At 47.3% G+C, this 11,446-nt stretch overlaps 1 protein-coding gene across 2 annotated transcripts in view; it reads left to right on the top strand.

The window, feature by feature from the left end:
* The first annotated feature begins 409 nt into the window (after nucleotides 1–409).
* The window catches only part of APP (amyloid beta precursor protein), a 231,690-nt gene continuing 220,653 nt past the window's right edge, over nucleotides 410–11,446 (top strand). The window contains exon 1 of one of the 2 annotated variants that reach the window (XM_054842302.1): nucleotides 410–647. In XM_054842302.1, coding sequence (XP_054698277.1) covers nucleotides 591–647 — 57 coding nt within the window. In that variant the 5' untranslated portion in view covers nucleotides 410–590. The remainder of the gene's footprint in view (nucleotides 648–11,446) is intronic. The other variant, XM_054842225.1, reaches the window with a different exon arrangement.

The raw sequence follows: 11,446 nt of genomic DNA, 5'->3' as shown, positions 1-11,446 counted from the left end.
CTGTACACGACGCTTCAGAGGGGCCATGGCACATCGAGGCCTCGGGGCTCCTGCGGGCGTGAAGGCCTCCTGCAGCGGCAGGCAGGGCGGTGAGGTGGATTTGGACACCGAGGGGCTGAGGAGGAGACGGGTGCTGCAGCTGCGAACCACCCGTACGAGGGTAACCCTGTCACCGGTTTAAGGCTGGCCTGGGAGCCGGCCCGAGGCCGCACCGAGCCGCCCGGCCCCGGTGAGAGGAGACGCCTCGCTGCTCGGGCCTAACCCCGCGGTGGTCGCGCAGGGACAACGAGGAGAAAGAGCGAGTCGGGACGCCGCCACCGCGGCAGGCGACCAGCCGCGCCCGGGCCGCCGGCGCTGCGCCGCCGCTAGGGGTCTCCGCCGGGCGGGGAGGGCCGGGCCGGGCCGGGCCGCACCGCCCGCTCGGGGGCGGGCCGGGCCATCAGCTGACCGGCCCCGCCGCGGCGCTCGGCTGGTGCCGCCGCAGCTCAGTCGCTCTTCACGGCAGCGGCGCGGCCCCGCGGATTTACAGCCGGACCCCGCCGCATCTCGCCGGCCTCCCTCCTTCCCTTCCTCCCTCCCCCCCCTCCGCGATGCTGCCCCACTTAGCCCTCCTGCTGCTGGCCTCCGGCGCCGCTCGGGCTCTCGAGGTAAGCGGGGCAGGGGGCGGCCGGGCGGGGACTTGCCCGCCGTCCTCCTCCGCTTCCCCGAGGCTTTGTCTGCCCGCAGCCGCCCCTGCGGCGTGGGCTCGGGCGGGGCGGGCGGGGGTCGCCGGCGCCCGTCACGCAGCCGGGCGGCGGGGAACTCCTTCCCTGCCTGCGGTCGCCCTCCCGCTGCTGAACAATAGGACTGCTCCCGCTGAGCGGGGCGGCGAGTCGGGGGGTGGCGGAGGCGGCGAGGAGGAGGCGGGCTGCTAGCCGCCGGGACGGACGTCCCCCGCCACGCGTGTCCGCGGCGAGCCGCGGGCGGCCGGGGCCGTTCCTGCCACCGGGGCCGGTTCCCTTCGCTGATCCGGTTGCTGCCGCCGCCGGGGCGCTTCCCCGTTAACTTCAGCCGCCGCCCGCGGAGCCGTCTGGCGCGGCGGGCGGGCGGGGGGCGGTGGCGGGGGTCGGTGGGGAGGGGCGGCGGCGCCGCCAGCCGGCGGGCAGGGCGGGGGACGGCCGAGCGCGTCCGGTGGGGCGCAGGCTCCGCCGCGGGGGCTTCTCCGCCGGGTGCTGGGGAATGAAAACTTTCCCTGCGGGGGGGCGCGTTGCGGGAGGGGGAGCAGGAGACCCGGCGGCATTCCCCCCGCGGGGCGGAGGCTGGAGGCGCGGAGCCAGGCGGCGAGCACCGCCGACCCCGGCGGGAGTGCAGCCGGAGTAGCGCAGGACAGCGCTTCCCCTATCGCGCACCCACACGCAGGTGCGTGGGGCGGCGGCGGGCAGCTCCCCGCGGGCTGGCGCAGCAGCCCTGCGGGGGCGGGAAGGCGGCGCCCGCGGGGGTGCGTGGGGAGGGGGCGGCGGCCGGTGCCGTGCTGTGCCCCCCCGCGGGCGGGCCGGTGCCGAGCGGCGCGGAAGCGCGAGAAGATGGCGCCTCTGCAGTGCAGCAGAGAGGCGCCGCCGTGCGCGCTGCGGCCGCCAGCAGCCCGCGCCCCTCCGCGGCCGCCCCTGCCCTCCCCGGGGGCGGCTCCGCCCGCCCCCGTCCCGGCGGCACCCTCCGCCGGGTCCCCTCTGGGTGGGGCTGCGGGTGGGAGGGGTCCCCCGTACACCCCTCCGGCCGGGGGCGGTAAGCGCACCGCGGTCCCGCGGGGTCGGGGGGAGTCGGGAGGACCCCGGCGGGGCTGCGCAAGTCCGAACCTCAAAGGAGGAGCCTACAAGGCTGGGTGTCGGTGCTCCCCCTACCCCCCGCCAAAAAAAAAAAAAAAAAAGGTGCGGGAGGGAAGAGTTATCTCCTGGTCTCCTTCGGTCCTTGGTTGCCAGACCTTGGCCTTGAGACCACAGCTTCTGTGTCCTCCTCTGGTATTAACTCCCTCTTCTGCCAAGGGGGGGGCGTCAGGGGGGTTGTGAGGTGAATGCTAACATTTAGCCTAAAAGCAGAGCCTGAAGCCTGGCGCTCCTCCTTGGGCAGGGGGATGCAGGCCGGCGGTTCAGGTGCCCTTCCCGAGAGGGACCCCGGTGCCCTGCGGGTGCGAGGAGACAGCTCCATCCCAGCTCCCCAGCCCTGCTGCCGAGGCTGCTAGCCACAGGCGCTCGCTTCCAGGCGTGATCTGGCCAATGTTGAGCAGGGTATATCAAGCTAAGCAGTTGTAAAGATGCCCAGAGGTTTAAAGCTTCCAGTTACAAAACTCATTTGGGGTTTTATCAGCTTGATGTGACCATTTGTTGTCTAAATACAATAGAAGGAAATTTCTGCCTTGGGTGCATAGCTGAAGTAAAAAACCCGAGTGGTTATGATTGAGACTGTGCTTCAGGATAGACTATAGAGGGATGGGCATTTCTGTTGGTTCCCTGTAGCCCTAGCCTTACAGAGAGGGGTGTAGGTATTCCCACTGAAAAGGTGCTTGCAAGAAAGGGGGCTTGGATTTTGCACCAAAACCGTTTGGGGGAGAGTCTGTATTCAGAGACCTCTGCAATGGTGTCTGCCTTAGTGATATCCAGAATTTTCAGAGGCATCCTTTGCCTCAAAACACTTGCTTAAATGGGTGCTGATGTTTCTGCAGAAGCTTTTGATCTTTTTTTGTCATTCCATATGAACATTTGAGGTTTTGCATTTATCCTTTTTATTTTAATGTTTGATAGTGGGGTAGGTTTTAACTTCTGGTCTTTTGGTGATCAGGTATTTGGCAGTCTTGATACTCTCAGGTTGATATTTTGAAAAAGTGACTGGTTTTATAACATTAAAATATTTCATAATAGAAATTACATGTGTGCATTTACCACGCTTGAACTGTCTTCATATGCTAAAGTGTGAAATTTTCATGTTTGAATTAGATTCTCTTTAGATCTTTTTCTGAAATGAAATATTTTTCCTGCCATTTTAACAAATTCTTTCTGGAAAGCAGCAAAGAACCTGTACTTTGCTTTCACAGGGAATGGTATAAGGAAGAGGGAAAGCACAAACAGAACAAATTCTTTCTGTATTACACATGAAGAATTCCATTCTAAAATTACACATAGATAAATATTAATTTATGCATCTTTAAAGGAATATTCATTAGTGATGCTCTGGTGATGTGGCGGTTGCTTAGCATGTTCCTTCTGCCATTCATGTGAATCACACTGGGGTTAGGGAATCCATTGGCCAAGAAATCTCATAATTTGCAAAACTGCCATATTCTTCAGTTTTTCCATTTAATCTCTTCCCGTTAATTGTCTGATTTCAGTAGACAAATACAACAGACAGTAACTATCCTTGTGAATTTGCATGAATGATCCTGGCTTACAAATCAAGATTTCTTCCAGTTGTCACACTGAGGTTATCAGGATTTCTGCCATGCCTGTTCTGCTTGCTGCTCTAGCTCCATGTTTATAAGCGAGATTCTTCTACCGGCTGACTGAAATAAAGTTGTTAAGACATCCATACCATACAAGCTGGCCCTCAAAAGGTTACTTGACAAAAAGTCTGTTGCCTGACAGCTTTTTTATTTGTTTCTTCATTGTTTAGTTTTCAGGCAGACCTTTAGAAATGACTTTGTAATGTGAGAAGGGGAACGAAGCCTTTCCTTTGCTTCCATTACAGACTTCTAGTTCCGTTTCCCGTCCGTTCTGTTCCCGAGTTTCCCTGGCAAAGGTTTTGCGTTTGTCGAAGGATCCATTTTTGAACTTCCTCTTCAAAATGCTGCAGCGTTGGGGTGGGCGGCTGTGTGGGTAAGCGGGGCAGGGCAGGGGCAGGGCAGGCGCTGGGGGTTCTGGTGAGCCATCGGGATCCTTGGCACTCCCGTGGACGAGGTAGAGAAGAGGAGCTTCTCCCTCGCTCGCCCATTTGTCTTTTCTTGGATTAATGAGCAACAGACAATTTTGAGACTCACGTTCTCTTCAAATGCGCTTTCTGGGAGAAATGTCTTCAGCTGCCGTGCTTCTTCACAAAACATGTATGAAAACATGAGGGAACTGACAAGATTTTGATTTTTTTTTTTTCTCATGAGCTGTTTGTGTGACAGATGCAAGTGATCTTTCCTAGTCAGTTTTAATTGATCAGTGTTGAATTGTATGGCAAACCTACAAGAAATATAGATTGTCTTTGATGGCTTTTCATGACTTTCTCTTTGCATGTGTTTAATAAAACTGTAAAGGATAATAAACAGTTTGGTTTGTAAGTTGTATGAAGAAAAGGTATGATGATTTCTTTTAATTGGCAGTCCTTTTCCAATACAAAGCGTAGCAAAATAACTCAAGAGCATGGTACCTTCATGTGATTGCTTGATGAATTGGCAGCTGTCTTTCTGGGCAGAATATTTTTTTTTTTTTAGTGACTCAGTAAAATAATTAACACAAGCTGCTGGGTGTGGACACTTGGCCAAGAAATTAGTAGATAGGATCACAGGATCCCTCAGGAGGTCTCTGGTCCACCCCCCTGCCCAAAGCAGGGCAGCGTTAGGATCAGACCAGGCTGCTCAGGGCTTTCTGCAGTTGGGTCTTGAAAATGGAGCTCCAAGGACAGAGCCTGTGCAACCTGGCTGGGCAGGCTGCTCCATCTACGGTTTAGTTGGTTTGCTTCTGGCTTGAAACATGGCTCCAAGCTGTTACTTGTTTGTTTTTAAGGTAGTATCTCTAGGCTTAATTTACATCCTTAATCCTGAATACTCTGTATCAATGTCATTTTGACATCTGTCACATCTTAAAAAAAAAAGTAATAATCAGGAGTTGAAAAAATTGTGTTTGATAAAAAAATTTAATGTCTGTCAAATGGCCATGTATATGTATACTTATGTATGCATACACATAATACATTAAAATCACCTAATGTGTCAGTATAATATATGCAAATATATATTCAAATACCAAATACTTGCATATTTAATATCTGACATTAAAATCACCATATGCATATATGTGTGTATATACATTATATTAGTGTACAGGCTATATTAAACCAATAGTCACTTACATACCTCCTTATATCCAGGCAATGAAGAGATGGAGTTCTAGACTACTACTGATAAAAATATAATTGGGTTTATATATGGTAATAGGTTCACTGAAGTTGTTAGGTGAGCTGTCTCTGTGGTTTTAACACATAAGTCTAGAGCTATTGTGTTATTGGATTTAAATTCGGGGGATTTTGAAAAAATCCTGTGGTGTAAGAAGATTAAAAGTAAAGCAAATTGAAAAAATACTGAATGACTTTCCCTAAGCTTGGTTAATTGTTGGAGCATGCTCTTGCGATGAGAGTTTAGGACAGTTGCTGCCAGGCTGAGGATTACCAAGAGCAATCTTGATAACAAGCTTCAACCTGGAATAATTTGGAGACAAAGGGCTCCTCTTAAGCAAAGTCAAAACTTTTCTTCTTTGCACTGACCTGTTTTTTGTTGTTGTTGTTTTTTTTATTTTTCTTTTTGTTTAAAACTGAATGCAGTTGGTCTGATGAGCCCTTGTTCTCCCAACTTGATCTGGAACCTGCCCTCCTTCCCTGACTGTACTTCAGAAATAGCTACCACTGAGGTGTTTAAAACACATTCTCCATCCCTTTTGGTGATACCAAACCAGCTTAGAATATCAGCCAGTAATGGCTGGTGTGTGGTTTTGAGTCTTCAGCCCTAAATAAGTCACTTTTATGCCCTTGACTGTAATATGACATTGGTTCTGTTGTCTTTTTTTATTCACTTGCATTAAAAAAAACTTTCAGAGAGCTACCTGACTATTAAATCTTGTTGCACTCTGCTGTAGATTCCAAAAGCTCTGGAGGTGACTCCAGTTACCAAAAATACCTACCTTTCCTTGTGAGAATTTAGTCATGTAACAAAAGACAGACAAAATAAATGGGGATAATGGCTCTGTTCAAGGGGATCAATTTGGATGACAGACAGTTAGTAAGTGTTTATATATATATAAGTGTTTATTAAACAACAAAAAAAACCCCAACAAACCACCACACCTCAAGCTCCTGTGGCAGAACAAATACTTAACAATGATTCAAGTAATTACAAAACAAAATTTCACATGATGGAAATACGAGTAAGGGACAGTACACTCAGCAGTGTCTAACTAATGCCAGTATCTTTCCATGGCTCACAAAACGCGCTTTCCAGATGACAAGCACATCTTGGTGTGTGAATGTAAAGATATTAAAATAAGTGGTGCTTTTTACAAGGGTGGAAAACCTTAAACCAGCTACTGATGGTAAGGACACTGCTATTCCACGATTATGTGTTGCAGGTTACTTGCCCTGCATGGATTAATAGAAACAGCAGAAAGCATCTAGATATGGGTATTGCTGGTTTCTTTACTGCAGCTCCCAGTGTAACAACTTTTTAAGTGCTGTGACTTCTTCAGCTGAGAAGCAGGATGTCTGACTTACCGTATTGATGGTCCTCATAGCAAGTTCAGGAGAATTTACTCTTCTCTTGAGGAGTTAATATTAGAGGACAAGTGGGCTTAATATTAATGGATAAGTGTAGATTGCAGTGATTTACAAGGCTTTCCAAAAGAAGCAAACCTTCTGGTCAACTGGTGTCATTTCATGGGTCGTGGGACAGCCAGGCTTTAAGCAGAGGAGCACGTGAGCCGGAGTGCTTTGTGGTTTTGTAACCTGGCTGCTCTTTTCAGGCAGTAGTCAAACACCGCTGTTTGGCTGGACCTCGACCTAGCTCAGGAGCTGGCTGCTGAAAGCTGCTTTTCCTGCTTCCACCAGCGGCCACCACTCTGTAAGGTCAGCCTTGTCAGCTCTCTGACCCCTCTCTAGGCTGGTTTTATGATCGAGTGCTGTGTTGAAAGAAATGAGCTGTGCCTTTTTTGGTAGGTGTCAGCTTCTGGCAGATACTTCAGAGACCTGAGTCAGAAAATGGCCATGAGCAGTCGAACTGGCCCAGCTAAAGAGCAGACAGCTTCTTTGGGCAAGAGCACTGACCTCTGAAACAACGTTTGCTGAAGTTGATGTAATAGCATTTAATTAAGGTGTTAGTCCCTTTGCCTCCCTCTGGTGACCTGCAGCAGGGCACAAACAGTCTTTTCACAGCTGACCCCTCTTTGGTTCCCAATTGTTAAAAGTTAGTGCCAAGTCACTGCGAAAGGCAAAAACCCACAAGGAGATGCCTTTAGGGATGGATAACTCCATTCAGATCCCACTGACCCATTTTCAGCTAATCCAGATAAGAATTCCCTGTTCATCCTTTTCTGGTCTGTCTTCCCCCTAGAGTAGAGCTTATCTATTCAACCACAGCAGATAACATGGGACAGGAATGGGGCAAAACTGGTCGTACCTGTTAGTAAAAGCAATTACAAATTGCTGCTTTTGAGAGCAGGCTACCAGTGTGATCCAGTATGGCAGTTTGTATGATTTATGTAATTTCTGCTTGGAATTGCAATTAGTAAAACAAAGCGCCTGTCTAATAGGAGTTCAAGATGGGGACCAGGGGGAGAGTGAGCAAAATCCTATATTGTTTGGGATCTGTATTAATATTGGACTTTGAGGTTTTTGAAACTATGAAACAGGACTTGACACGCACACAGCTCAAATTTAGGTAATACAGTTATTTGGTGCTAATAGATTTGAAATATACCTTTTTTTTTTCTTGTGGCGAAGGTGAAAATTGCTTCCTCATCCACCTCCAAAATTTAAAAGTAGTATCCAATGGACACACATAGAAAAAAAAAAAAAAAGAGATGAGCAGGATTTTGGAGTTATTTCCAATCTCCTTGTCATGCTATTGCATTGTCTTTATGCCTGCAGCAAACCTTCTCTTACCTTATCAGAACATTTTTAAAGTAGAGATTGCTCATTCTGAAGCTCTGACCCTGTAAAATTGATTTTTCTCTAAATTATGGTCTGTGCAAACGGCTGATTTTTTTTCCCCCACCAGCTTTGTCAGATACCATGATAGCTGTTTTGTTTTTTTTTTTTTTTCAAAACTATAACTTCTTTCTGTGCTTAGTTACGGAAATGTATTAGTAGCTGGAGTTTTGGATGTGGAATAGGGAGTACTGAGCTGATACCGTAGTTTTATTGCATTCTACTTTCTCATCATTTGAAAGGTAACTTGAAAAACTACATTTGTTCTCTACATCTAACCTGAAAACATAGGGAGATAGATTTTTTTGATGTTAAAGGTTTGATTCTGTTGTAGTTAATTTTCAAAGCTCCTCATAAACTGAGTCATGACTTCTAGGGTTTTGGGTTTTTTCTTGGAAAAAAGCTCTTTTTTAATACATGTCCCATATAATGCCTGCATATTTGTTTGTGTAAACAGTGAAAAATACAGTATGATCTAGGGGAAGGTAAACTGAGGAAGAGGAGAAAACTTAATGCAATAAAAAGGCAGTGGCTGTAAATGTTGATTGATGGTAGTTTGAACACTTACAGTACGAATATGAGGGAGTTTTGTCCATGCAGTGTTAGTAAGCATCTAGACCTGTAGCATGCATTTAGCTCCTGGGTTGTTTTGATATTCTTCTGCAGCTCTGCTATGTGTGCCTCATCTGTCTTCTGCCCAGTTCTCTCTTAACTATGAAGTGGAATAAAATTGCTTTTCATGACACATCTTTCAGCATCCTAATTTTGTCACTGTTTGCTTTTGCCAAAGTCTTAGAAGGGTAATATTGATCTGAAGTTGCTTAACAACACACTTTTTAAACTGAGGATTTTGGAACTCTGACTTGCCCTTCTTTCAGTGTTGCTTAGCTCCTAGAACTTCATTGCAAGCAACTTGCAGATGAGAACTTGTCTGTAATCCCAGTGTCCAGAAGAATATGATTTATCATGAGAATGTCAGCTTTACATTAAAAAAAAGGTAAAACAATAAACCCCTCAAATCTAGAATTTCTTGTTTAAATTTTATGCAGGAGAGTGAGAAGGGAAGTTGGAAGGCCTAAAAAGTCAAAGAGCAAATAAGGGACCCAGAATAGATGTGAGTGAGGGAGTTTTGAAGACTTCTGAAGGTCCCCAAGGGGACATGGAAACTGGCAGTCTCTTTCACTTTTGTTTAGATTCGTTTCTACTATGGCATTGTCTTCTTTCGTTTCTCATAGTGAATAATATAAGTTGTGGGGAGTCTTTCTTTTTCCTGCTAGCTTTAATGTGTGAAAAGCCAGTTCCTCCTTTTCCACGTGAAGAGTGTTCTTCACAGTCGTGATGCCATCTCTGAGCTGTTGAGGTGCAGTGTTTCATCTTTCACTGCTAGCATCTCACGCCTGTTTGAATCCAGGCTGAGGCCACATCTCTAAAAATCAGCACTTGCCTACTTGGGCCACAAACTGTTTAATTTTGGTGAACAGCCAGGATGAGAGGGGTTGGCAAGAGAGGGGTAGATGCCTGTGATGGTGGTCGGGCCGGGGGTGTTATGGTATTGATCCGCCTTGGTAGCAAGCGTTGGCACCGTGCACCGAGCTGCTGGCTCGCCGTGGCTGACAGGCTTTGTTAGTCCCTGCTCTGATTATGGAGGGACTTTCCTTTGGGCAGAGGAGCTAACGCCTTTCTGAAGGTGTTTGTAAGAAAATCCCATGAACAGCCGAGCTTTGAGAGAAAATGTAATCCCTGATAAACAGCCAGGTACAATTAAATCAAAGCATTTTACTTTGAAATCACAGTCCAAACTATTTCTGAAAATGTATTCATATGAGAATTAGGATTTGTCAAACAGCTTTAGGTTAATGTATAGCTACAATACAAATTCTAAACTAGTAAGTTCCTGTATGAATCTGACAAAACCTCTCTGGGCAATGGGCAAAAATACTGAAGGTCAAGACGCAGGCTCTAAAAATTGAGGCTGACATATGTTGCCCAGCTCATCTTAACTGGCCCCTTTCATTTGAGTGGGGCTGCGCATGCTTGAATATAAATGTGTGCATAAATGTTTGTAATGTGTTTTAAGGAAATTGTATCTCTTAACTGATAAGAGGAAGAAAGCTTTAATTAATCTGTCACTTAAAAGAAAACTTCTGAGTAACAAAAGGCTGTTATGTACTCCTTAATAAGCAGAAAGACGAAATGTGATTTATACGGTGCTGTTGACTCGTGAGACTCTACAGTAGCAGGTAAGAGGCTGAGTTTTCTTGTCATTGCTGTAAAACCGGTGTTTGACACTGAGGCTGGTCATTAAGTGGCCCCCTGATTTTAAAGAGGGATGTAGAGGCCTGGAGCCCGTATGGAAAATGGGCCATGGGAAGGGTTAGTGTTGGGTGAAGCCGGGGCACCCACTCTGTGCTCCGTGTGGCTTCCACCCCTGCCCCGGGCTCCTCTGCTGCCCAGACCTCTGCTCCCTCGCCACGCTGTGACTGAGCAGCGAGGCTTTGCTGTATGGCAAATTTAGGTAAAACCAGCGTGGGTTTGAGGTTAGCTGGTTGAGTGCTAGATGTGGTTTTGGGGAGCTGAGCCCATCCTTCTGAGAAGGGCTGAGGGAAGAGAGGGCTGGGGCAGGAATTAGTGATTCTGATGGATAGAGGTAATTTAAAAAAATTAAAAAAAAAAAAAAATTGCAGCTCTGGAGGTAAAACCAGATGAGAAAGACAATCTGTGTAATTTATCAAAAGGAAGATTGAACAGTGCCTTAGCTGCCTCCACAAAGAGGAAATACTGGGCAAGGAAAGGCATGCCGAGTACTGCTGTCTGGAAGGCATTCAGATAGGAAACCAGGGACATGTTTTTGACAGTACAGGCTTGGGGCAAACTGAGAAGGGAAATAGATTTTTTTTGCCTCCAGATGTGAAGACTGCACAACTAATTTTCCAAGGAGGTAAATACAAGATGTTGGGTTTCATTGTGGTAAGCAGGAGAAATGTGATCCTGCCTGTGGTGTGCAGGAGGCCAGATCAGATGTTCTGTGCTCAAATCCTGGGATTTAAATCCTGTACCCACAGGAAATTCCCAGTGCCTTTAAACACACGCTCTGAGGGGAATACAGTAGTGTCTGCTCATACAAAGTTTTATAGGCAATAATACTGCTTGCAAATACAGCATAAGCTATTTGCTTGTTGATTTTAGGATACAAGTTTTGGTGTTATCAAAACATAATTAAGCCTTAAACTTGATTTATTTATTTTAAAACCTGTTGTGACTTAGCAGTTATGACTGTTTAGTATGGTTTGGGATTTCATAGATAAAAATGCATTAGTATTTGCAGAACTGTTCAAGGAAACAGTTGGAGAGTGTCTGTTCTTAGTGTTAAGTTTTGATAAGAGGGGAGCGATATGTTAAGTTTTCTGAACCCTTTAAAAGGTTTGGTTTGGATTTTTTGTTATCAGTCCTACTGAGAGAAAAGACCCTGGAGCTGGACACCGGCGGGCTGGGCTGGTTGGACATGCATCCCCTGCTGCTGGGT

This window comes from Grus americana, chromosome 1, assembly GCF_028858705.1.
Source record: "Grus americana isolate bGruAme1 chromosome 1, bGruAme1.mat, whole genome shotgun sequence".
Taxonomy (NCBI): Eukaryota; Metazoa; Chordata; class Aves; order Gruiformes; family Gruidae; genus Grus; species Grus americana.
Note: the sequence above shows the minus strand (reverse complement) of the source record. Positions and strands in the feature narration are given on the sequence as shown.